This window comes from Vitis riparia, chromosome 7, assembly GCF_004353265.1.
Source record: "Vitis riparia cultivar Riparia Gloire de Montpellier isolate 1030 chromosome 7, EGFV_Vit.rip_1.0, whole genome shotgun sequence".
In the NCBI taxonomy this organism is placed as follows: Eukaryota; Viridiplantae; Streptophyta; class Magnoliopsida; order Vitales; family Vitaceae; genus Vitis; species Vitis riparia.
The window spans coordinates 2,631,062-2,658,618 of NC_048437.1; the positions used below are offsets into that span (position 1 = coordinate 2,631,062).

The window sequence follows — 27,557 nt, forward strand, 5'->3', positions numbered from 1 at the left end:
AAAATTTGGATACAAAGAAATGGGACTATTCTTATGGTACAAATTAATGTGATTTGGATAAAAATTTGTGATCAGGTGTCACTTTCTTCTTCGGTGTTATAAAAAGACCCTTCCCTGTGAGGTCCATTCTATGGCACCATACAGAAAAGCCATAGCAAATCATAAATTAATACAAGGCAAAAATGGTTTTATTTATATGCTTGTCTTATTTGTTTGTATTGTGATTTGGCTTGATCCCATTTCTTTATATATCATTATTTGATGACTCATATTTGAGTACACATGTCATGTTGGAAGTTCACCTTGATGCACCCTTCATACCTTAGCATTTTTGGTGAGGGCAAAGAAAATAAAATAAAACAAAATAAACACAGAAAGGAACGAAGAAGAGGGGCCGCTTGAGGCAACTTGCATCCATTGGTGGCATATGTATGACTCAAAATTGGCCTTCTGCGGCCTACACAGGCAACATGAAGTGACCGCATTCTCAGCCCTATGATTTGATTTCTCACTTTTGAATGGGTCCCCAGGCAATTTAAATGGATTCTACCAACATTCCTTCTAGCAATGAACTGGTGCTGCTCCTCCTCCTCACATCACAGGCGGTAGTACTTTTTGGAGGTCTCTTTTGCTTTTCCTAAACTTTAAGCCAACTTCTCCAAAAGGAAAAACATCTCAGACTAGGGTTTTGGTTTTTTGACAACTCCTGCAGAAAATTTCTTTGAGTGAAACCCTTTTGGACCTTTTCTGCTTTACTGTAGTTGCTTAATATCTAATCCAGGACAATCCACAAGATAGTTATCATTCACCCATGGCGCCTAGCAGTCCAGTATATGGGGTATGTGAAAAAGAAAATAAAAAGGAAAATAAAAGGCAAATCAATTACTATCAAATGAGATCAGGGGAATGCCAGGGTATGAGAACAATGTGGTTTGCAGCCATTTCTCCAAACCCCATCCTTTCTCTTTCCCTATATTGCCTTTATTTTACCTAGAGGAAAGAAAAGGGGCATGTGATATTTATTTTTTAAAAATGGAGTGAAAATCAAATAAATAATTGATGCATGTTTATATATCTTACAGGAAGAAGACACGGAAAATGAAACTTGTTTTACCAGCCACTATGATTAAATATGGAATACATGTCACCAGCTAGTCAAATGAATAATGCCAATTCATATAGGAGAATATTAATTCTGAGGCATAGATGGATAAATTGAAAGTACACCCATGGACCAAGTCTATAAAAACAAATTTGAAGAATTTACCAGCATAAATGGACACATTGAGAGTACTTGAGAACACATGCCTGCACACGAGCATTGGCTAAATGTCATATCAACACAGAGAAACAAAGATTTAGGAGGAAATGTTGCAAAGGAAGTGATCTAAAAGACTGGGAGGAACTGCAATTCATTTTTTCTGTCTAGAAGATGATGAAGCATTGGGAGAATCGTATGAGTTTGAGGATATTACCAAGTAGATGCCAATTATGTATCTATTGCATCAGCATGCCGGTCAGGTATTACCCAACTGGGGGAGGAACAACCTTTGAATGGTGATGATGGCACCTGCTACATTCTAAAACAAGGAGAACAGGTCCTGATGGTTGTAGGAACTTAATACCTAATAGCATGCAACAATGTAACCTCACTTTCTGTTTGTGATGAAAATGACCCCGAGACAGAACCCTAGTCTTGCATGCACTCAAAATAAACGGTATTTGTAACTGAAGAAGATTACTACTAAACTAGGTATTTCAAGATACTATTCTCAGGGGTGCACATCAGTTAAGAAATGCTGATGCTTCTCCTCTTCCATGCTTGTTTGATGACCATCTCTTCATATTTTGTTCACACATCTAGTTGTCTAACTAAGAAAAGACAGTTCACAACACTCACACTTAAGGCTGGAAATACAATGAAGTATATTAAACCGATACAACGGTATAACAATTGAAAAGATGGTAGTTACATTCAAGAAAAATAATTAATAATGTTCTGGACCTTTTTACATAACTAAATATCCAAACATAAAAGGATATCCAGATCAGTGAAATGGAAGTCACTGTCATAAAACCTCACAAGCACCTTTAGAGGTTACCCAGATTAATTAAAGAAAAGTTGCCACTAGAAATCCATATGAGCACCATTGTTAAGTTTTTTATGGTTTTATATTGCCGACAGCATAACCTAGATCAAACAGCTTACATCACCATCCAAGACTAGTTCTCCTAAATGAATAGAAAGCCTATCACCTTCACAAATATACCACAAGTCTGGCAAATTCATTGCCACAAATCTCTCTAGCTTACGTGTAGAAATTTAATCATATGGGAGCTATAATAAAATCAAATCTCATAATAAAGCCTATTGGTCAAGCTAACATTCCCTGTCTAGGAGATATTGACTGTGAACTTCATAGTTGGATGAAGTTAGAAAACCTTGGGTAACTTTTCCCCCCTGGAGCTTTCCTTATTTTCTTATACTTCCATGTGAAAGAAAATCATACAATTTTGGTATCAATTTCATGCATGACCTAATGGTTTGCTTGAATCTCATAAAGAATGACAGATAGACGAGGAAATGTTATATTTAGCTTGAAAAAGGAGTCAATTTTTAAGTAATTTTCAGCATATTCCTTGCCTTTCTCTCATTCTTCCTGAGATCTAAACAAGGAGCACCATGGTCAAAGAACATTGATTTGCTAAAAATACAACACCTATAAAGCATTCAGTTGATCTGTACATCTATTATCAGAACAAGAAAGCAGGGCACACACTCAATATATCAACAAAGTACTTTCCCATTTATTGCATTCCTCTTCATCCTATGTCAACTTCAAGATTTGCTGTCAAAAAGGCAACAGGCAATGCATGAGATGTAATGTGTGGATGCAAGCAATTAAAACAGTAAATATACATCATAGTCAGTTCAACTTCATTACATTGCCACGACAAGTAAAAAGACAAATTTAACAGGGCCGATTCCATAGGAAAAGCATTATGGATCCTACCTCAGCTATCAACTATCATGGTAGCCACCAGTCATAATAGGATTTCAACTTTATGACTGCACAACTTTATTTTGTTTCACACATGCTGGTGCTGTGAACTCTTGGCATTTCCACATTGATGTTGCCTCAACCGGCATCACACTGCCTGCAGAAGGCCCCACAGAAAACAAAGGGATATTGCCTGCAGTAGGTTTGACTGTTGGTTTGAATATGTTCTCTTCAGTCATCGGGGCACTTCTAGATTTCAGCTCTTCCTTGGGGTTTGCTCGATCCCTAATAGTACAAATGCTTAAGGGCAACTTTTTTAGCTTAATTCTTCCCCTCTTTCGGACAGTGGTACTCAAATGATCCAGTGCTTCTGAGTTTTTCTCCTTCGAGCAACCTGCTTCCCCATTATCTGTTTCTAATTGGTCAGCTCTGTGAGATCGTAATGCTCTTTCATCTACTTTAACAGTATATACCTCCCGGGCCGAGTTTTGAGAATCCGCATCACCGGCTATACTACTCCCATTGCATGTAGAAGGTGAGTTACCTTCTAATACCATACCCCCATTTGGAACTCTGGTTTTTTCAACTGCAGGGAAGATTTTAGGCTTCTTGTGTTTATGATTCTTCCAGTCAGTTGAAGAGTTCTTTGAAATTCTGGGAGAGCTGTTCATAGCACGATGTAACTTGCGGGCTAATTCCTCATCTGTCCTGTAGTTCTCAACTGGTTGGTGCTTTTTGTACAAGAGCTGAACTGGGACATGCTTTTTTGATTTATTCTTCTTTAGATATCGTTCCTTAGAGGACGTCTCTTCAGAAACAGAAGCAATCAATTCTAAAGCACTCTTGGCTGCAGCCATTGCTTTTGCTGCTATTGCAGCCTTCTCTTCAGCAGCAGCCCTTGCTGCCTCAGCTGCCTTAGCTGCAGCTTTGGCAGCTGATCTTGATGCTTCCACGATCTCCTCAGGTGTCAAACTAGGGTTTTTCAAATGAGAGCTCAGCAGCTTGTTCAGCCGGGCATCAAATTCATTTGAAGTCATAGCAATTGGAGACGGATGCAAAGTGGCATCCCCATCAGAACTCTGTTTCTTCAATCCAGCAAGGAGTCGCTTTCGAGGAGGCAAAAGGACATCCGCATCCAGGTGGTTTATGTCACAAATGTTAGCCTCCATCAATCCTCTTCCAATAAATTGCTTTTCAACCCAGCAAGTTATTCCTCTACATGGATAAAATGAGTTCTGACTACGTTCACGCTATAACAACAACAATCAAACCTTCAGTACAGCATTTAAGAAAGAACCCAACGCAAAATCTGAATTCAATAAAAATAATTTGAAAACCCACCCAAGTTCTGATCCTACACATCTAAATCCAACATTAATTCATCCAGTTTTCAAATCAGAATTGGAATTTACAAAGAAATGAAAAAAAAGAAAAAGGAAAATCAAATTTGAAACCCAATAAAATTTCCTCCTGCGATTTTCCAGAGAAAAACACAGCAACAAACTCAAACAAAAACTCGTACAATCATTCATGTGAGTTGAGCACAATAAATTCAAAACCTAACCTCAATTCACAAAATCGTCTTTCCCTCTCGTAACCTCACTTTTTTCTCCCCAACCAAACATACCATTACCAAAACCCAATCCAAGACAAAAAAACAATTCAAACCAACAACATGCAGAGAATCCAACCCCGGCTTTTTTAAAAGCCGGCGAATTCCCTAATCAATCAACACACTCACACCCAAAACAAACAATTCAATCAAAATTAACATCAATCCACGCCGCCACGACCTTGATTCAAGAAAATTCCACAAATCGAATCGAGTACTCACACGCCATTACAACCACATCAAATTCCGAAGATCGAACCCATAAGAGTTCCACACGTTATGAAGATGCTACGTTACCTGGTCCTTATCGCTCACAGAGATGAAAAATCAAACGGCGACTCCGAATTAGGGTTTTCAGAGAGATGAAGCAGAGAGATGAGAGGGGTTGGAGAGGTTAGACCGTGACAGAGGTGAATACAGTGGTGAGAGAAAAATAATAAAAAAAATAATAATTATTTAATTTACAGAGAATTTCGATTGGTTCTGGTTCTAGAAGCTCAAAACGCACATCCCGTAAAACATAGATGAATTGTAGTGTTGTTTTACGAGGTAGTCCCCTTGTTTATGGGAAAACTACGTAAATGCCATTAAGAACCTGTTTGGATACAGTTCTTGAAAACACGGTTTTTGAGAATTTGTTTTCAAAATAGACCACCTTTTTCAACAGTCTAAACTATACAGAATGTTCTACAAGCATTCCCATTTATATAATCCTTTTTATATTTGAATTTTTAAACATAGTTTTGTTCCTAAAAACGATTGAAAGTTCTTTTTTTTTAGAAATGTTTTTAAATATTATTTTTTAATAAAAATAGTTCTTTTTAATGGAAAATAGTTCTTTGGGAATTTATTCTAAAAATTTATTACATTTTAGAATATATTTTAAGTATTTTTAATTTTTTAAATGTTTTGAATTATAATTAAAAATATAGTGAAATTTTTTTAAAAAAATGGCTAAAAAAATAGTTTCTTATATGAGTTTTCAAACAATGTTTTATTTTTTGAAAACAATTTCAAAACTAGATTTTGAAAATGTTGCCAAAAGGAGTTGTTGCAAAAACAATTTTCAATTATTTTTAAAAAATAAAATTTATTTGAAGACTCTATAAAAAGAAATAATTTTCTCAATTTATACTTTATAAAATGAGTTTTGAAAATATTATTAGTATGTTTAATTAAATTTTAAAAACTCCATTAAAACAAATACGTGAAAATAATTCAAATTTATTTTAAAAAATAAAGTAATTTTACTGTTTGGTGGTAATTCCCAAACAAATCCTCTAAGATTTGACCAAACTATGCAAATAGCATCTCTCTCGTCATCCCCAAAAGGAGGTTCCACTTGGGACCTTAAAATATTTTGGTGGAGGTGATGCTCTTGGTCCACCTCCCTTTACTCATAAAAAATCGGCCACGGGCCTTAGTCTTGGTGCAATGATGGACATGGTCGTAGCATGATGCCACCACTCACCCAAACACTCTCCAAAAGCTCCTTAATTTAATAATATATATATTTGCATAATATTATTGGATGTTTATATAATTGATATTATTAAAAAAAAAAGGTTTAAAATACGAGGATGATTTTTGTAATTTATTTGAAGTTTTTTTTTTTAATAAAAAAATATTTTCGGATTATATTTGATAAATAGGACGAGTCTCTAATTCTAGAATAAATTTAGGAGTATTGACGAGAGAGTTTATTATTGTAATAGTAGGTCAGAGAGGGGGTATTTCAGTAATTCCCTCAAATAAAAGTGAGAAAATGACTGCTTCACCTGAGGATGACGTGGCACACACCCGTGCGGGTCGTGCAACTCTCGCCAATTAAATTACGGCCACGATAAGATTGATATTTAAATATTAAAAGAAAAATGAATATCTGTCTATATAAAGCAGTCGAAATGGCTTCCACATGAAACCCCGCCTTTTTCTTCACATTTCGAAACTTACTTTTGCTGCGGTGCTCTGCTCCATTCGAACCCTAAACCATAAACGACGTCCTCGGAGATCCCGGCATCGTCACCGCAATCGGATATGTTTCGGTTCTTGTAGTAAAACTGTAGAAGCATCCATTGATAACTGTTTTTTGTGTTTGTAGTTTTTTTTTTTTTTTTTAATTGTTCCAGTAAAAGAGATTCCGTTTTTTGAATTGTTTTTTGGGCAATCGAAGCGGAAATGGAAATCCGTAATGTTGAACTTCGGTTGATCGATTGAAATGGATTGAGATTGATGAACGAGATGATTAACACTGTGGAGCGATTTTTTGGCAATCGAGATCGAAATGGAAAACCATAATGTTGAGCTCGGTTTGATCGCTGGAAAAAGATTGAAATTAATGGAAGAAATTCTTTAAATTTTGAAGTGTGCTTTTGCAATCGAAATGGAATTGGAAAACCTTATTGTTATACGTTTTATGGCTCGCAAAAAGATTGAAATTAGGGAAGGAAATGGATCTTAAGCCTTTTTTGACCGCTGGAAAGGAATTGAAAGTAATGAGGGAGATGAATTTTAGGCCTTTTTTTCTTTCTTTTCTTTTCTAGCATTATATTACACTCTGAATTTTTGGTTGCCATGAGACAGAAAAATAAAGTTGTATTGTAGGATTATTTGGCTTAATTTAGGTTGTGTTTTTGTTTTTCTAAGGAACAGATAAAAAGAAAAAAAAATGCAAAAAGAAAATTTTATTATGATTTTCTTTCATCATATTTACTGTCAACCAAACAGAGGGTTTTCAGTTTGGAATTTATCTGCTCCGTGTCTTTTTCTTTTATCGCAGATGACGGGAAATTAGATTTTTGATTTAAGGGAAACGATGCAAAACCTTGGTAAAATAAAAGATTCTTACCAGGTATCATTTTGTTTTGATTAACGAGCTATTGCCATATGCTTGTTGCATACCGATATGTGTTTCTGCATGTATAAACAATATCTGATTTCGCTAATGCTATTGCCAGCTGAAGGCATTGCATTGGTTGAAATTATTTCAGTCTTTCCTTTAGATTGAGTTGTAATTAAGAGCAATAAGCTCTTGTCTGAGGCCGTTCACAACTGCAGTGCCATTTGGAATCCCTGTTTGACTTGACTAGGGTTTGGAAAAGCTGATGAATAACAGTCTGATGCTGGTACAATAAAATCACTAAGGTAATAAGTTTGCTCTATCTATGTGATCACTCGCTTTATTTAGCAGGGTGGGGACTCCCTGCAATTAATATCTTTCAATTCAGATGTCTTAGCTCTTTGGTCATGGCAGGCTTCCAGATGGTATATTAATAGATGAACGGCATGAGAACATAAAAGATTTTCAGGTGATTTGAATTTGTTCAATATTTCTTCTTTGAGTTTGGTTTATATGTTTATTTATTTTTATTGCAGGTGGGAAGTGAAGTTGAAAAATGGTATAACTGATTTCAAAACTTCCATTGATATTTTAGCGAATGCTATGGTTGCATATAGAAATGTTAAACAATACAACTAGCATACACCTTGGAGGCTAAATGAAACAGAGTCTAGTTCAGGTTGACTCATTTAGTAAACTGGTTAAATTCCTGTTAAATTTGGTGTAAACCCATGCAAGAAGCTGGAAAAACTTCCATTGGTTTTCTAGGGAGTGCTATGTGGTATACAGTTACACTCAATTTCATTTTATTTTACTTAATTGTTGATGCATGTAGATGGTTTTCCATTTGCTTATGTTTGCTGTGATGTTGGGGTTTAGCAGTTTTGTAATATTCTTGATGTTTTAGTCAAAAAATATATATTAATGGAAGAAATGGGCTTGTGATGGTTTGGTTGGGGTTTGATAAAGAGTGAAATTAGTGCACATTTATTCTTAACCATAAATATGAGTATCAAGAAACTTAATGGAATTAAATGCTGACTTCTATAGTCGATCTTCTTGCTGAGGTGATCTTTTTTCTTCTGGTGGAAATGATGTAGCTTGGATGATTTTGTGGTGCAATTGGAAAATCACCAAAACATACATTGAGCATAAGCATTCAAACCATCTATTTTAGGTAATAAAATGATTGCCAAAGCAGATGGGTGTTTAAAAGAAAGAAGAAAAAGGAAATATGATAAGACTAGTTCTCTTTTTCATTTAGTGTTGTATTTATTAGGAATAGCATTTTTTTGGAGTACTTAATTTAGTGTATCAAAAACTTTTTTTTTTTTTTCTTTTTGGTAAATTTTGAATTTATTAATTAGGTCTCAGGCTATACTATTATGTTTAATAATGTTTGATGTGGGACCATTGACCAATAATATCAAAACTTTATCATCTGGCTGTAATGGATCTTTTATTTGTAGGTTTGGTGTTCAAGGAGAAGCATCAGGCTCCATTACTGATGTTTCATTATTATAATAGTGACAAAACTCATGGGACACCAAATGAATATCGCAAGGTATTGAAGGAATGGGCAGTTGTGTTTCAGTTTCAGTACTCTAAGCAGTGGCTGGGTACTTTTGCTTTTATGGTTGAAGTTTAGTTCTGGGCAACTTTTTCATCATTCTTTTGAGGACTGCAACAGTTCTTCTCTTGGAATCGATGCTGTGGGCAAAGATGTAGGCACAACAGGCAAGACACTCCTTGTTGATACCCATGCAAAGAGGTTCCATTTTTCTTGGCAATATTTTCACTTTTTTCTTAATTTTCTCTCTCGTTTTTGGTGAAGTGATTATATTTCATTTTCAAGGCTTTAAACTGACTTGATGCAGTTGTATTTTGTATAACTACTTTGGGAGCCCCAGGAAAGTCTTGCACTGTGTTCTCTCTTTATGTTCTGAAAAATGCAGCTTTGCATGCTTATCGATCAGTTTATACCTGGAATATTATATATCATTGTGTGTGGCTTGGCTTTGCGATGCTTTCTCCGTTAACTTCATGTACGTTGATGGTATAGCTGAGTAATTATATACTTCCTCTTTTATTTTAGTCTTTTTTTCTAATTGAAGAATCCTCTTTATATATTATATAATATAAAAAATGGTATTAGAGAGATTTATTTTATGCATTTGGCCTTCATATTGTTAGCAACTCACAGTTACCAAAAAACAATAATTTCTTGACTTTTATATTTTATATATATATTTTTTAAATCATATGCTATTTAAAATTAGTGGAATAGATATAAAAAGTTTTATTGAATTAAAAAAAAAAAAGTATTTGATTTTTGAGGATAGGAAAGGCATTGTTTAAAAAATCTACAAATGTCCTAAATATATAACTTTAAATCATCTATTATAATAAATAATAAAAGAGGTGATATTACCCTTTTACATTTATTTTATTTTTATTTTTTTATGAATGTAAATTCATAAATGATGGATGTGTTTTAAAAATCTTAGTAAATAAGTAAATTCAACTTTCTGTTTTCTAAATTAACTTTTCTATATTAAAATTTTCTAATATTTCTTGTTATTCCAACCTTATTTTTCCATATTTTTTTATTTTTTTTAAATAATTAAATAATTTATTTGCTAAAAATTCTTATTATCTTTCTTATTTCTGTACACTTTAATATATATATATATATATTTCTCACACTATAAAAATAATCTCAACTAAAATTTTTCTTATATTTTCCTTTTTATAATTTTCATTCTTTTTGACATATCATCTTCCCTCTGTTAATACATCATCTAACAAAAATACTCTCGATCTTCTATATCAAAGTTATATTTTCAGATATCATGGAATATCAACCCCAATACTTTAGTTACTTCTGATAAGTTTAAAATCTTAAAAATCAATTTTGATGACCTGTTTTACTCATTATTTTCAAAATTTGACATATTTTCTAAAATTTTAAAAATTTCCCCAATTCACCGGCTAACATAACTCAATATTTCAAGTCATACAAGAAGACATCTAACTTTAGCTACCAGAAAGAAATCCCTTAAGAGCTACTGAAAATTTGTACACACTGATTTTCCATCTAAGAAATGAGCTCCATAAAATAAATAAAATAATAATCACAAAAAACAGAAAGACAAGAAAAATGACAGGCATCAAAGAGAAGAAAGAAAAAGATATTTCCTCAGCTTCAAATGGATAACAATAAAAAGAAAAGAAATGTATATATCATCTCCTATATTTAATGGCCACGCAGTAGCAAGTAATGAAACAAAATTTACAAGCAAAACGAATGTAGTTAGTTTGGTCCTCACTCAAAAAGGATTGGGTCCTCCCGTAATTACAATAAGCACACAACAAAAAAGTGAGTTAGAAAGGCAACCAAATGAACTTGGAATTTTTATTTTTTTTAATATATAAGGTAGAAATAAGATCAAAAACTGAAAGATGGAAGCAGTGGCAGAATCTTCTATGTAAATCCCTCAGCTCCAAAAGAATGTGGATGATCAAGATACCCAAGTGTGGCCAAATGAAACATCTCCTTCAACTGTTATCTTTGATAAGACTAGGAAACGAATAATAAGATGAATAGCCAATGAAGCCCCTCCCAACACACTTCAGGATCAGATATAAGCGCATCATATCCATGCAAAATCAGGCACGGTGACTTGGACTTTCTTGGGAGATATGTTGCTAATATCAGGATTGACTGACATAGAGGACGGGGACCAGCCCCGCCATCTTCCCATCCCTCCCAGGACGTTTCTTCTTTACCTGCAACAAGAGTGTGTGCAGTTCAAGAACATCAGCCCAAGCAATGTATAATTCTTACAAAACTCACTGACTTGCTTATAAACAACCAATTCTCGTCCCCACAATGAGATTTATTTAAAGCTTGGCAGAAGAGAAACCGCCAGAATAAGAAATAAAAAAACACAGTTCGATAAATGATGGGAAGATTAGAAAGAAGATGTATTAGCAGTGTGATGATCATATTCAACTACTTTAGGGAGATGCCATCCTTGCTATCATCTACATATTATAAATTGACATACTAAGGGAACATGCCATCTTTTTCTTTTTCTAATCCCCTCTACTATACTTACATAAAACCAGCCATCAACTTCATAATCGATCTCAACCTCTTCTCCTGCTGTCAAATTTAACTGCAAGAAATAAAACTATAATTAATGAAGATAGATTTGAGTATCAATGAAGACATCAAAGCATGGGAACACCAACTGCCAAAAAGCCTAATCCAACTAACTGTGCATTAGACTCCAGGAGGAGCTCTTTAACAAAACTCCCACCTCCCCCATCCCCTCTGGGGTTATGGTCTATCATACATAAACCTCAGTTCCAATTTTCTATTTAAAAAAGTGTGCTGCAGCACAAATGCATGTAGAAAGGCTTTCCAAAACCAAGAGTCAATTTACCTCATCATCTCCACCAGCAGTGAAGTCATATAGTGCCGTTCCAAATTGGGGATTTCCAGACGAGACCCGCTCCTCATCTAGGGAGCCAAAACTCTGGGACCCACCGCCAGCTAAGGGGTTCTCAAATGACTCGTATCGTTGCCTAGAAGGTGATGTGTATGGTGGAGGCTCTTCTCTGATCTGAACAGGTTTGAAGGATTAGAACTTAATCTCAGATCATAAGATACAAAACCAAAGTGATAGGATGTCATGAGCACTAACCGGAGAACCTAAACCCTCGTACATGGAGGAAGGACCACCCGTGGATGAATTGCTAAACCTGCTTGCTGCTGGCCTCTCCTGTTACAAACAACTGAATATGTAAACAAGATATTTCTCAAAGCCAACGCAGAATATACCTTCCATGCTTCCTTGACTAAGTTCACAAAACAAATGTAAGCCTTAGCATAAGCTTGGGAACAGTTTGGAAGTAGACTCCCTGTTTTTGTCCGTAAAAATTGTTCCAAATAATTTAAATGCAGGAAATCTGCTTTGAAAATGCAAACTACAAGAAAAAATGGAACACTAAACCAACCCAATAATTAGTCAGCTTCTTCTCTTGTTACAGAAACCAAAATGTGTTTTTTCCATTCATAGATGATCTATATTCCCAACTTGGTTAGATGTCTGATATTTAAGCTAAACGCCAATCACTAGCAGGTCATATTAATCTTTCTCCCCTTGTTTACTTACACAGGCAAAACCCTTACCCTAGACTTTACAGCACTCACATCTTCCCCATGCCATGCACTGGAAGGCAGCCTTCCAACCATACAAAGAGTCCCCAAGGTTCAGATTTCTAGTAAATCACCCAGGAGCTCCTATATCACCATAGGCCCCCTGGAGCCAATCAAATGGGCCCTTTACTAGGTAAAGCAAAGGGCCTAGTTGAAGCAATGCATTGACTAATGATTCAACATCAGTATTGTGCATGAAGATTGAGATAGTGCCAAAAATAAGCAAGACAAGCATTCTTCTTTTGTTATAAAATAATATTTAAAACTAATATCACTTAGAAGCAATTCATGCAACTTCAGCCCCAAAGTACCTGTTCCATGTGTATCTAAAAGGTATTGACAAAAACCTAAATCAAAGGTCTAAGTTAAGTTTTTTAGTGTCCCCAACAATTGAAAGTACCACTTAAAGAAAATAATAAGAAAGAAAAGGAAATATTAGAAAAGTTTATGTTGTATAGAAATTCCATCACAATTAATACAGATGGATACAGTCATGCTAACAATAAACAGTGTGGTATACCAGCTGTGAGAATTGAGAGGGGGTAGCAAATGTAGATTGCAACACTACATCTTGTGCTCCCGTCATAAGGCGAATTATGACTCAAGCGTAAGAATTATAGTTTGATAACTATCCCCAATATTTCAATGTTTTTCATATTCTTAACTAGAAACCAGGTTAATCAATACCCACACTTAGAAAATAACAGACATTAAAATAACCTTGTTGAATTAGTTACATACTGAGGATTGTGAAGTCCCATAGCCAGACGGTCGTGAACTGAACAAAGATGGATAGTTCATTCCACCAAAGTGGGATGATATAGAAGTTTCAACTGATCCCGTTGACTCTGGGGAAGATGTCCCTGATGACCTGGCATCATCTTCCTGCAAGATGAAAGGAGCACATTTAGCAAATAGCTCATTTTCTTCATCGACTAGATAGGAATTAACACGCATGCCCAGTTCAATCCACTATTGTCTCTGATGCCTAGTTGAAAGAATTTGTGAAAAACTTGTACCTCCATTTCCGATGTCTCTAAGAGTGTTTTGGCCCACAAATCATCATAACTAACCGAAGGTCTGGATATGATGTTCTCCTCCTCAACATCTGGAGCGTCAGTTCCAGCACCAGCAAGAAATTCATTGACCTAACATAGAGTAGAGATATGACCTTTTGCTCAAAGCATTGATCAATGCATCAAAATTTCAGGTAGAAAGACATTAAAACCATCTTTAGCATATGTATTAATCAAATTTAATAGCTACTAGAGTCCAAAGCATAAAAGCAGACCACAGAAAAGGAAGAGACCATTATAAAAACCATGTAGGAGGCAGATTGCACATGCCAATGGCCAAGGCTCTAGACATTCAAGCCCATTATTTGATGGTAACGCACTTGGCTAAACCCACAATATCTCACTTCTGTATATTAGGGAGTAAGGGACCAAAAAATATATATATATCCTAGTTCACTTGTTCAGATGGAATGGACAAATTAATTCAAACGGTATGTCTTGTACCAAAAAATTTTATTTAGGGGAAGGGAAAAAGAAGAAAAAGTAAGATCCACCAGAAAGTAAATCCCAAAATAAAGCATGACAGAGTTTGGGGATTATCCAGTAAAAAGGTGAAACCGATTTCTGTTCTTTCATAGGTACTAATTCAAAAAAGATCAGGTCCCTTTCTATTTTTGCAGTAGGAGAGTGAAATAAAAAAAAAAACTTTGGGGTTGAAGGTGGCACTAGGGAACTTGCCATTTGCATAATTACTGAACTGGTTATGTTACCTCTACCAATGGACACGTTTTGCTCAAGTAAAAAGCAATATGATTGATTTACAGGCAGTGTGGAGAATGCTTCCTCCACAGAAAAAGAGAGTTAAGAGAACTTTTGTGTATCCAAAGGGTTAAGGGTAGTAATCACAAATTTATCTCTATTCTCATTTGGAAATACACAAGGCTTGGGTTCCTAAGTCTATTACATTTACAAACATTAAGAATAAGATAAAAGAGTGCTAATCATGAATTTATTTATTTATTCATTATGTATTATTTATCTGTTATGATAGGCAACAAAATTTTTGTTAAGGCAAAAGAACTAAAGACAAGAAATGCCCCAAGAAAAAGAAAAACACAATTGAAAATTAAAGGAGGCATAGTAGACCCCTGGGGGTCATGAATTTATTCTATGCATTTAGAAGAACAAGAATCAAATAACTTCAAAAATCATACCATTTGTTTCAGATTAATTGGTCAGATACCCTAACCTGGACTGAACATCTTATGAGTGGGTGGTAACAGAATACCTTCCTATCATGGAAATGACCAATTAGAACTACTTTATTTAGGTATATACAAATCTCAGTTTCCCCAAATTATAGTTTCAGGTTTTAGTGATTATGACTAGGAACTAAAAGTCTGTTTGCAGTGATTCTAGGAAGCACTTCTAACCTTTCTAACACTTAAAAAATTTGATCTTTCAAGTATTAGAAAGACTAGAAACACTTTCTAAAATCACTACCAAACACACTCTAAGACCTAGGAAGGGAATGCAGAAAAGGTAGAACCTTGGATGGTTAGCAGTCTCTGGTTCATTCTACAGCATATCCAGTCTATGGTGGTCAGTGGAGGCTTTTTTTTTTTCCTCGTTTAGCATGAAGTTTAGTGAAGCTAATTGCATCTTCATTAAATTGTTCTGCAATTAATTAAGCCCATTGCATCCCAATCATGTCCAGCTAAGAATGTGTTTTCAAGGACTCTGTTTAAAGTTGATTTTTTGCCTGGGAGCTGTTCAGTAAAAATTTCTCATGGTTTATTAGCATAGGTGGTGGAGATAAATTGCCATTACTTGTGCAAGCATAGTGAGAAGTCAGCTAAATATATTGTTATCCATTTTGGGAAGGCTCCTTGTTTATAGACTTCGTTGTTATCTTTGTTTGGATTCTCATGAGTGCTTCCCCATTCTGTTAGGGAGACATTGGGTTGACCAGATAGTTTGTGGGCAAGACTCAAAATAGAATTTTGAGGTTAAACCCTCTATGTTTGGTTTAGTGCATATGAAAAAAGAAGAATTAAAGTAATTATAAAGGTTTAGAGCATTTGGAGTTGGTGCAGATAGATATTTTTATTAAATCCTCTTTGCATGGTTTTGGGATTCACTGGGGGAGAATAGTTAATAGTTCTCATTTTAGATTTCATTGATAGTTTGCATAGGGGTCAGAGAAATGTAGTGCCTATTGCTTGGTCTTTCTAGTTTCTTTGGCCTTTGACACACTTTTTACACTTTGTACTTGGTTGCACCACCCTTTTTTGCATTTGCCTACAACATAAACAATTATATTTATAAATTGGGCTTCAAAGTATAAGATCCTACCAATTTTCATGTTTGACAATTACAGAGGGATTTTAGAGAGAGCTAGTTAAGGACCCATGAGACTGCTGCATTCTCATAATTAAGAAGTCAAGACAAAATAAGTTAACTATATCCTGTTTTCCAAATTATAATTCAAAAGCAAGAATGCAATTCAAATCTTAACATGAGATAAGACATAACTCTTACTCTATTCATTGCTGGTGCATTTTTACCCCACAGGCCATCATCACCAAGGTTTGCTGCCCAAGCATTTACTAGATCATCATCAAGTGCATCAGGCTCAGCGGAGGCTGGTTTAGATTCATAAACAAGGTCAGAAATTCCTGTAGCGACAGCTGGATCACTCAAACCACTTGTTGCACTTATATTGTGGCGTGTGCGATAAATGTCGATAAGTTTTGCACTGTTAACAAAATGAATTCTATCAGAAAAAAAAAAGCAAACAAACAAACAAACAAACAAAAGCATGTGATTAAACAAGAAATAATCAAGCAATACAGACTTGAGTTAACAAATGATTCAAGCAATAAATCTACACCTATCATTCAATTAAGAATGCAATCATCAACAAACAACCAAAATACAAAAATATGCAAAATATGGTATTCTTGGGGCAGTATTGTATACCGAGAGTCCAAATATGATAAGCTAGTTCTATCTACAACTACAAGAACATTATTCTCTCCAATGGTCAGTAAAGAAATATTGTATCTTGGAAAGGTATAATTTGCCTGTTTACTTCTAAAATTTTGTGAAACAAGAGCTAATTGTGCATAGCAGTTAAGTCTCTCCAATTGATTTACACCTGTTGATCTTGGTCCTTGCATCCAAATTTTCCTATCATCTTTGTAATTGCAAGGAGAAAAAAGGGAAATTGCTTTGACATTGCCTCTTTTTATATGGATATTGAATGTTTTAATTGATCTTTTGTCCTCAAAATAAAATACAGGATGTCGTTAGTTCCACATCAACTAGAAAGATAAAATGCACTCCAAAAAGTGTATTTTGTTTTCTTATAGGATGAAAGTGTACCTTATAGGCCCCAAAGGTAGATACTTTGCTCTTGGAACATAACAAAACAGTGAAACAAGATCTAGCAACCTCTCATGGGTTTCATACAGTTTCTTAAGTTCCTCATCTGTCCATTCTTTTTTCATGTTATCATGGTTGCGTATGTCCCTGGATATAATGGGAAATATTTAATAAGGTCCATTAAAGAAATGACACAATTGAATTCAAGTAGAAGACAAATTTTAGCTCTTACTTGATCAGCTCATCCTGTGCTCCATACATTTCATCAAGAACCTTTAACATGGGACTTATCAGAACACCAATTCCTGTACCACTGGCCCCTTGATCTTCCCCATTACTTACATGCACATCTGAAAGTTGGGACTGCACACCACCCTGTGCTAAAGCCTGTAAGAATTCAAAGATTTGTAGCCTAAAAGGCTCACCAGACCTGATTGCCAGGGTCGTAAGAGCTTGAGCAGCAACGATACGAACCTGCAGGGACCATTACAACCAGAAAGAGGAAAAAAAAAACTAAGATTACAGGCTATTCTGACAAAATTTATTGTGATGCTCAACTGAGCATACAAACAGTCAACTTCCAACTTGTATTACTGCAATTTAAAACCCAAAAGACAACAAAATTTTCAAAAGGAATTTCACCAAATTAAGAAGATTTGTCATTAAAGAAACATAGAAAAAAGTTCATTTAAGAGACATTTAACTGTTGTGTATGAGTTGGTGCGATTTATCCTAGAGTATCCCCTTGATCCTATTGACTGAGGCCTGGTAAAGAGTGCAGAAACGGTAAAGAAGGTAGATTTCTTTATCAAGAAGTCAAATATTAAAAGAAACATGTTTCACAAAATATCTCAAAACCAGTCCTGAATCTCATCCACTCAATAGCATGAATGCAAAACAACAGAAGAAAAAAAAATAAAAAATTGAAGAGGAGAAAAATAAAAGAGTGAATTCGGTTGACTCAATAGCATGAATGCAGCCAAAAAAAAAAAAAAAATACAACGACAAACAAACAAAGTGAAGAACTTCCACATGACCCAGACAACTTTTCTGTGAACTGCAAGCCTCTTTTCTACTAGTCATGGACTTCTGCACAAATTTCAACATGGTGCAAGGTGATTCTATTACTACAGCAACAATGTACTGCCACCTTTCCAAGGAACAGATTTGGAAATTTGAATTCCATTACCATCATTAATAGAAGTAGTATAGGGCAGGAGGGGCAGGCAGAGACTAAGTGCAGATTTTTTTTTTCTTTTTTTCTTGTTAATTGGCTATATATGGTTATATTAAATCATTTTTGGTACAATATACCTATTAAACAAAAAGTCCAAAATGTTTATGAAAAAACCATATGTAAAAATTAGGAAAGAAAACCCAAAGAGCAAATAAGTGAAGCACACTCCATTCATGTTCAGCTAATGATGAACCCCAGTCATTGTACGTGGGCACTATACTAATCAGCTAACTGGCACATGACACTTACTATTTTGAAGACTATTAGCAATCATGACTGGTAATGGACTGACAGTATAAAAACTGTTTCTGCCCCAATTGTGATATTGAGCCAGTCCAATGCCAGTAGGGCCAGGCAGGATAAATGTCCTGCTTAACCTACCCCTTACTCTCTAATACAAGCAATAGACATGTAACCTCTCAAGTGAGCAACCAGATGGAAACTTATACCTCCCAGCTGCCACTGAAAGCACACCTTTGGAGTCGAGTCATTGCACTAGCCAGAGTAGGGTTACGAGAACTTGCTGCAGCAACCATTTTATCTGCATCTAACATCATCAATGCAGTACCAGGAGGAGTTGCAGACTCCCAAGCATATTCAGAAGCAGCATAATTGGCATTTTCACCAAGGAACCATACCTGCATGTGCATTAATCCAGATTTAAAAATAAAAAATCAAATTTATAGTATTTTCTTGGATGAGCAGTAACTGAAGGGCAAAGAAAGATTCTACATCAACTTAGATGCTTACAGCTGCCTGGACTAATCTCTGTAATGCCAAAGCTGACTTTGGATCAGATGCTGATACCCTATCAATTGATGTAAGTCCTAACATTGAACCAGGTTGTGGTGGTGGTAGATCAAGAACTATTGTGACTGCTTCCAGAGCTGTGTGTTTCCCATCAGGACCAGCTCCGACAAGGCACGTCTGAAATGGAATTGTCAATAAATACTTGAAAGATCTCATCAATAAAAGCAAATGGCAAAGCCAACAAACCTTAAATATAAAGACGGCAAGAAGAAACTGAAAAAGCAATATTATAACCGAAAAGGCATTGCAATGAAATAACTACTGACAACTAACAAAATATCAAGATTCTTTATACTTTAGGAAAACCAATTCCAAAAGTCAGATCCAAACCCATGAAAAATTATTCTCTGGTGGGCCTCAAGTTATGGATGTAATCTCCTGCAATGCAAAAGATTACATACATTCAACAGAATTTATCAATTCCTTTTTCTTTTTCTTTTTTTCGATAGGTAAATTTTTGTCCCCATTGGGACTTGAACCTATAACCACCCACAAACCCCCCAACCCTTGTACCACTTGAGCCAGGTCCATTCAACAACATATATTTTCTCACTATCCTCCAAACTAGAAGAAAAAGGTGCAGCTATCATTAATCCACATTCAGATGAAGGCACAAGTAGATGAGCGCAGGGAGTATATGAACCCATTCTTAATTTGCATGGTTATGAAACAATATGGCAGCTATGGCTTTAAGACAAGGACATGGTTCCCCAGTGTCAACAGACACAGGGGTATCTGGCAGCAAATTTCAGAGTAATCAAAACCTGGGGGCATGAATGTGCACACATACACATACACACACACACAAATTATAAAATTTCCATTTTTTACTTGTTAATTTTAAACAAAATCTTAAAATTTATTCATTAGGCAAGGATTATTTTATCAACATTAACACAAAGTAAGGGAATAAGTATGAATTTAATCGGAAGTCATTGATACATGGTGCAGAACCTGGGGTACTTAAAAAAATGATTATTTAGTAAAAGCAAATATATTGTTTTTTATATTTACAACAAAAAAAAGGGCATCTCATCGTGCTCTGTTAGGCCGTGCATCTCCCACCTTATAATATAGTTTTTGTATTAAAATTAGAAGCTTTTGAGTCAACCACATGATAACATCAAATACAACCTCAACTACAATACCTGTTCCAAGAAATCTCTATTCTATTCATCTTCCACTAAACTGCTTGTACTTCTAGGTGTGTCAAAGTTACTCAAATGGCTTGCCTACCATTCTTAGGGTGAGACAGATTGCAAAGGATGATGGATCGGCCAAGAGAAATCAATATCAAAGTAACATTTATCCTGTGTAAACTTTGTCTGGATATTCATAAGCAATGATAAGACATAAGGTTCCAATAAGAGATCTGTGGGAAATCTGAAGTTAGCCACATCTTAGTTAAACCACAGGAGGGTAAAGGTAGGAATAGGATGACGAATAGTTCAAAGGTTGACTTAAAAGTTAATGACAATAAAGCAAGGAAGCTTAAAGGCTTTGCAGAAAAATGTTGATGAGAAAATGAGTATGCAACTAACCGATTACAGATGCAAGGGTGGAAGATAAATTTTTCTGAAAGAATCCTCAAATAAAATTTCAGAGACTTGGTGCTCACTGGAAAAGGGAAGAGTTTAACAGATGTCATCTCAATGGCAGGGATATATAAAGACCACAAAATCCTTTTTTGCCTCATATACCTATTCCAATGGCATTGGCAACTTGCCACCTGCTTGACAGGAGATTGATGGTAAAAGGCAAAAATCTTTTTGAATTAAGGGGCTCAAAGCCATCAGCAACACAAAAAGTTTGCTTTCCTGCATGAACAATTTTGGGCACAAATTTGAAATACTGATAACTTCATTAGCAGGAAGAGGGCATTAACAGGAAAAATACAAAGAATTGATGGATCAATTGCCCTATCAATGCATAATTCCACAACTATGACGGAATGATCTCCCTAGCCAACTTGAATGTGTTCTGTTACGCACAGAATGAAATGGATGTGGTCAAGTAGATAAACAATACAATCATACTCACATTGAGGGCTGAATCTCCCCTCATTTTATGGTGCACTCAAAAAAATAAATTGGTGGAATCTTTTTGGTAAGGAGCTGTAGGTTCAAAAATATAAAAGGACCAATTTCAAATCTCCCCAGGTTGTTAGAAAGTTTTAACATACACATTTGTGCATCCAAACACATTTGCTGTCCTTCACATGTTATCATCTCTCCCCACTTTGTTACCTAAGCATATTGTGAAACTGCAAGAAACTATATCCTGGAAGCTATATAGTTCCAACAACAAAACCTATCAATTTGTCACCTAAGCACATTGTGAAGCTGCAAGAAACTATATCCTGGAAGCTATATAATTCTAACAACAAAACCTATCAAAAATAAAAATAAAAACATTTAACAACAAAGATTTACAATAAATAATAACGAATTATTATAGCTTAGGAGTTAGCCTGGACCTACTTTCCATAGTAGTTGTAATACATCAGCATCAATCTTCCCAGGAACTTTAGTAGCAAAAATTCTTGCAATTTCAAGGAGAGTCACAGCCATATCTGGAGTTGCCTAATAAGCCAACAAGGAAAAAGAAAATAAAATATTGATTAAGTACACAAACCAGGTATATACACAGTACAAAAGGAAGCAAAAACCATTTTATATGGTATGAATGAAAGGAAAAACTCGTCAATAAAGTAAAAAAAAAAACATGGCATAGGGCATAAGCATATGTGAAATGCCATAAAAATAAGGTACAGAATTAAGGACATGGCACAATACATGTGTAATGGAGGAGGAAAAAGTGGAAAAGATATATATAGTGCATAAAAGTACAACTACAAATCCATAAAGAAAAGTTCAATCTCAAGAATACAAAATCATTGATGATGCAACAAATGTATTGACTATAATGAGTGTCCTAAAATTAAAAGAACGAATAAGAAATGTATAACCAATGAAAAAGTGTTTTCTTCCCATATGTTTCACTTTAGTAGTTTTTCTGCTTGTCTGGTGAATCTTTTTGTTTATGTCTTTGTCATGATATTTTGCTAAAGCCCAAGGTGATCCGGTCCAAGCTTAGAAGGCAAGGGATCAGAGGTCCCACTTCATCTTTTGTAATGGGTAATATTCCTGAGAGGAAGTGGACAATGTCCATGGTCAATGCTGCATGCAGTGAAACACCCCCACCACTTGATTTTTCTTCTTTCGCGGTCTTCCCTTATTTCAATCAATGGGCTAGCAAATACGGTATTACAGTTTTAATTTGAAGCAGATTTATGTTATATAACATGTGACTACATCCATGAAATTCTCACTTTGCATATAATGCGAAGTTGCAGCTTCTTAAAAAGTATCAATGGAGTAGCTAAATTTAACTTCTTTTTTTTTCCCTTTTTATTTTCAGAAACAACTAAAATGGTCTCTTCTTAAGCCAGACTGGATCTGCTTCTTTTTAAGGCATTAACCCATCGTCTATCAATCACACAGGAGGAACATTCACATTTGAAATTGGGAACGTACAAATTTTGTACATGGCTGATACTAAACTGATGAAGGAAACAAATTAATTAATGTTATTAACCTGAAAAGTAAAAGGTCATTTCAGGAAATAAATATCTGACTTATGAAAAAATGCATATATTTTAAAATATTTTTAAATAGATAAAGAAAAAATTGATTTACAAAAGTTGGGGTTCTTTTTCTATATTTTTTCATATTAGTAAATCAAAACCCACTTTTCCCTAAATCAAAAGCAAACAATTGGATGGACGATAATAGGAATCAGTGAAACAAGTAACAGAAGAACAAATGGTCAAATTATGTATCATAATAGAAATTTAGATGCTAGAAGCGCAGCTTCAACACAAACAGAACCTATTCCTCAATGTTGTTACCTTGAAACGAGCATGCAATGTGAGCAAGACATCATTCAATAGTGCTGCTGGCCAAGCTGGATCAGAAAGCTCTGATGCAATAATGGACTTTAGTTCGTCAAGTGATTCATGTGGACTTTGCATCCAGATCAAAGCCTTAATTACCATTGCTCGAACAAAAACACATTCACATGCCACAGTTGTCCGCACCACTTCCATTAATGAAGCTAATAAGCTCGCAACTGTATCTTTGCCACCTGCTCCATTAGACATAGAAGCAGTTCTTCGGACTCCTGTGTAAAAAAAGAAAAACAAAAAAAAAAAAGATGGAATGAGATGAGTTATGACTCACCAAATAGACTAAAGAATCACACCATAAGAATATATGCAAACGGCAATATTACCATCCAATTAGTACAAAGAATACAGAGTCCATTTTAGTTATAGAAAGGCAGTCAAGGAGGGGAAGATGGATTTGGATTGAAGGAAACATTCCAGTGAATAGGCGTACTAGTACTATAAGAAACTACACGAAGGATATGATCTAGCTTTTATACAAACCGGCTGGTACTGAATTCAGAAACAAGACAAGTTTTAAGCCTTGTTGGAATATGCAACAAAAGCTCTTTTTTCCCCCTTTGGCGTTTAGAGATCTCCTCATTTAGGGGGATTCTTTGGTGGTCATCTCCTCATTGACTTGCAGGACAAGAATCCCCAGCACTAAAATCAAGAGAATCTTATTTATCTATAGAGGCATGGAGGATTCTTTCAGTAGGAAAACTAGGTCAACCAGCCAGGCAGCCACTAGATGTTCCAATAGGGAAGATAGGTACTTGGATGTCTTCACAAGGAATGCTTGACCCCCTCGAATCAATAAGGCAACTTCATTAGGCTTGCCTCACAATTTTTTTTATTGTGCAATACTGTTCTTACACATGATCCTCAGGTCAAGCCACTAACAATAAAAGAAGAGAATCTATTGACTCCATAAACCGAGCCACTAACAATAAAAAAATTTTAAAAAAAAAAATTAGAGAGAAAGAGATAAGCCATTGACCACACACCCTGCACATCCAACTGCTACTCAAAATCCACTCTGCTTATTAAGTGATTCACGATCAACAAAACCTAATCATGATTTTAGGTTTCTTTTACAGAATTGAACAGATATGCCAACTGTTTTAAGGAAAACTGACCCTAGGCTGATGAAATGGGACTATTTATCACATTTGGATTTTGAGGCTCCTCTACAATCTCAAAGCCTAACTGATCAGTGATTTTCTCAACTTCAGCAAAAGTCGCATACTTCATTTGTACCCACAATGTAACATGAGGGTAAAAAAGTTATTAACTAGACAAGTAAGTTAAAGATAACTAATTATTTCATAGATTTGAAAACTATAAGCCACACTCACATCAAGTACTATGGACAATCAAGTTTTTTCCAGAAGCTAACCAACTACTTCAAATATTAAACCATTATTGAAGTAAATGGAACACCAGATTAAATGATTCATAAATAAAACTTATCACCTTAAACATAATCAATAACTCTCAAGATGAATACATAAAGAGTGCTATGCAAGAGATGAACTAGTGAACATAAAAGAAGTAAAAACCTTCAGAATGTGAGTTTTCATAGCCATCTGTATCGAGTGAATCAGCAGTCTCTGAGAATGTGTTGACATGAGCTCCTTCATCAATGTCTTGTATGCCTAAGGCAAATGCTGCAGCCCGACTTTTCCCCATCTCTTGCACAACTCGTGCTGCTGAATGAAGTACCGGCCTAGAGAAATTTCGGAAAGAACTCTCCAACCTGAAGCATAGGTAGGGAAAAACAGAAAAAACAAAAAGCGCACACAAAAAAAAAAAAAAACCCATCAAACTAAAAGGAAGACTCCAGCTTACAAAAGTTACAGTAACTAATTTTTAGCTGAAGTTGGCAAAATTCAAGTGCACTTCCTACCTTCAAAATCCATATATAAAAATAATCTCATAAGCATAAATGTTTTTGTCAAGAACATAGAGAAAAAACAGAAATGCTTTTCAACCTTCTCATTACAAGTTTGATCAGGGGTTGTGGTCGCCTTGTCTTTTGAGATTTATCTTTCGTTGCCTTTGGAGGAAGCCCATCTTTTGACCCAGTATTGGATTCTTTCGATGATATAGATGGTGCCTCTGGCAACTTGAGAATCTCTCTGGTTAAACGGTACCACCCAGCAGCTCGTTCTTCAGTCCTGTAGTGAATAGATTTAAGAGAAATTGACCAGTTGAATATTATGGGAACAGATGTGAAACAGAATGATAACTTTCAAATGCCATAAATTCATAAATTTAAGAAAGAGAATTGAAGATGACACAAATTAGTACCGCTCTGCGTTATCAAATTTTCCCAATACACATAAGATTGCCTCAAAACAGACTCTTTCACTAGGATCAAGGAGAAGTTGATAGAGCACCGAGTTGAACTGAGATCTAATGTCAGGTCTTTCTGTCCACACAACAATACCAAGATACCAACCATCCTATAAATTTCAAAGGAATGAAATAAAAATTTTAAAATTTCAAGAAATATAAATAAAATCAAACGCGCTCACCATCTAGTGCCCGAGCTCTAGATATTGTATAGCACAACCGGGCAAGTGCAACTCTAGCAAGAACATCATGCAAATGGAGAACATCTTGCAAAGCCCCTGACTCATACAACACCCAAGCAACTTGAGAACATTAGCCAGAAATGACGTAAAGGAATATAATTTAAAGCACATGAATAAGTATCACATCACTTAATATCCACCTCAGTGAAGAAAGTAACCAGGATAGATAAATGGACTGGAGAGTTATACTCAATAAGATCCGAATCAAGTTTCATGTACTGAATTTAATTGCTTCATCCTTTCATTAAATGAAAGATATTTGAACAGAAGAATTGTGCCCAATGTTGTCCTTTCCAAACTCAAAACTGGTTGAGTTGTAAGAGCTATCATTTAGCCTATGTTAAGAGTTAAAATAATCATTTCATAAGAGCTTGAATTTGCAAAAATGTCAAAGAACCTAAATAGCTAAAGATTTTGAATTCTACAAGTGACCGGTAACATTGACTTAAATAGAGGAAGAGATTCTGGTATACAGAGAGGCCTCACTATTTAAGCATAATGGGCAATCTATTTTAGCATGTACTTTAGAATAATGTTTCATCTGCTTTAACTACACATACAAGGCTCCAAATGCTAGACAAGACAAAAGAAGAGTGACATACTTCTTCTCTGCATCCATGCAACTAAAAAGGCAGATAACATGCATGCTTGGACAGAAAGAGAGCCATCCTATTTTAAAATTTCTGTCATTCATATGGGTCAAACAAAATCAAAATCCGAAAACTTCAAATTTCCATGAAGCACAGACAGAAGACGTTATATAGGCTGTTATAATGGAGGTCTATTAATTCAGAAAAAGTCAGAGCCTGTCTAGCAGCATAAATGAAATGGTTTTCTTCAAAAATGTCCTCTTTCAAAAAATGAAAACAATGAGCATCTTAAAAAATTTGTCATTTTTGGATAACTTTCTTTATCGATGCTCACATTTTTAAACAAACACAATATGTTAACATATTTCTAAAATGACCTATTACCAGTAGATGTTTCTTAAAACAGTTTTTGAAAGCATGCTATCCAACATGTTAACTATGTCATTTTTTTCATTATTAATTAAAAATAAAAAATAAAAAACAGGCAGGTTGTTAAAGGTATTTCAGAAGTCTATTTTTCATGCATGTATTAGTAGGTAACCTTCCAGCAGCTTTGAAAGTGAAAGGCACTGTATTTTTTTATGATAAAAAACTAATTATGGAGGAAAACAAATGCATGTGCTCATGCACACACACATCATGCTTCAGTAACTATGAATAAGCACAAACAGGATTCTATAACCATATCATCTCCTCTACTGCAGCTAACAGATAACAGCCAATTCATAATAACAACAGCAATAATAATAATGAAAATAATAGTAAAAATAATAATTAGCAATGCTCCTCAGGTGCAACATAAAATTTTAATTGGCCAAAATTAATCATGAAAACAAAGAATATGAAGAATACCTCCATGTTGTACAAGCTTCCCTGCAAAAAGAAAAAAACGAAGTGTCAGATACATGAAAAGAAAAAGAAAAGAAAAGAGAAGGAAAAACGCTGTAGTTTAATTCTATGAATACATCTTAATGTATATATATTTGTATATAGATTTGCATGTCTGTATGTTTCACAAAGATAAAAGCACTACGAGCAGGGAGAGACAAATGTTCATGTTACTAATGTCACCTTAATAAGCTTCCTCCAGTGCAGGCAGGAATCAACCAAAGACAACTGTTTGAAATGAGTTCTAGTCTTGTTAACTAGACCATTGATGCCAATCACATTGAGCTTTGTAGAGCCCACATTTAGGAGTTTTATCTAAACAAACTATAGGGTTTAAATGTTGATTTTAGTGTATCAGAGCTCTTCCCCAAATAGGGTTTTAAAGCTCCAAGAGGGCGGTATT

General features: G+C 35.1%; 2 protein-coding genes and 1 long non-coding RNA gene across 9 annotated transcripts in view; 1 reads left to right on the forward strand and 2 right to left on the reverse strand.

Moving 5' to 3' along the window:
• Window positions 1–2,786: 2,786 nt before the first annotated feature.
• LOC117917931 lies at window positions 2,787–5,076 on the reverse strand. Of its 3 annotated transcripts, none has more exons than XM_034834399.1 (2): window positions 4,912–5,076; window positions 2,787–4,252 (listed from the first exon to the last, which is right to left on the reverse strand). In XM_034834399.1, exon 2 carries the CDS (start codon window positions 4,169–4,171, stop codon window positions 3,065–3,067), a length of 1,107 nt encoding a protein of 368 aa, XP_034690290.1. In that variant the 5' UTR covers window positions 4,172–4,252; window positions 4,912–5,076; the 3' UTR covers window positions 2,787–3,064. The 3 variants fall into 3 exon arrangements, with proteins under 3 accessions (XP_034690290.1, XP_034690291.1, XP_034690292.1); XM_034834400.1 differs by having other exon boundaries at window positions 4,837–4,920; XM_034834401.1 differs by lacking the exon at window positions 4,912–5,076 and adding an exon at window positions 4,796–4,818.
• Window positions 5,077–6,550: 1,474 nt separating this feature from the next.
• LOC117917932 lies at window positions 6,551–9,454 on the forward strand. 2 transcript variants are annotated; one of them, XR_004651783.1, is made up of 3 exons: window positions 6,551–7,758; window positions 7,868–7,922; window positions 8,923–9,454. It is a non-coding gene; the product is annotated as an uncharacterized LOC117917932 (long non-coding RNA). The 2 variants fall into 2 exon arrangements; XR_004651782.1 differs by having other exon boundaries at window positions 7,868–9,454.
• A 1,179-nt stretch (window positions 9,455–10,633) lies between these two features.
• The window catches only part of LOC117918578, a 42,222-nt gene continuing 25,298 nt past the window's right edge, over window positions 10,634–27,557 (reverse strand). For 3 of the 4 annotated variants that reach the window (XM_034835330.1, XM_034835329.1, XM_034835332.1), the window contains 18 exons: window positions 27,119–27,139; window positions 25,617–25,712; window positions 25,390–25,510; window positions 25,071–25,256; window positions 24,639–24,835; window positions 23,041–23,312; window positions 21,611–21,712; window positions 19,071–19,247; window positions 18,770–18,958; window positions 17,316–17,557; window positions 17,084–17,230; window positions 16,238–16,454; window positions 13,700–13,828; window positions 13,422–13,565; window positions 12,166–12,243; window positions 11,905–12,084; window positions 11,575–11,634; window positions 10,634–11,242 (listed from right to left, as the gene is read on the reverse strand). In XM_034835330.1, coding sequence (XP_034691221.1) covers window positions 11,168–11,242; window positions 11,575–11,634; window positions 11,905–12,084; window positions 12,166–12,243; window positions 13,422–13,565; window positions 13,700–13,828; window positions 16,238–16,454; window positions 17,084–17,230; window positions 17,316–17,557; window positions 18,770–18,958; window positions 19,071–19,247; window positions 21,611–21,712; window positions 23,041–23,312; window positions 24,639–24,835; window positions 25,071–25,256; window positions 25,390–25,510; window positions 25,617–25,712; window positions 27,119–27,139 — 2,633 coding nt within the window. In that variant the 3' untranslated portion in view covers window positions 10,634–11,167. The remainder of the gene's footprint in view (window positions 11,243–11,574; window positions 11,635–11,904; window positions 12,085–12,165; window positions 12,244–13,421; window positions 13,566–13,699; window positions 13,829–16,237; window positions 16,455–17,083; window positions 17,231–17,315; window positions 17,558–18,769; window positions 18,959–19,070; window positions 19,248–21,610; window positions 21,713–23,040; window positions 23,313–24,638; window positions 24,836–25,070; window positions 25,257–25,389; window positions 25,511–25,616; window positions 25,713–27,118; window positions 27,140–27,557) is intronic. The other variant, XM_034835331.1, reaches the window with a different exon arrangement.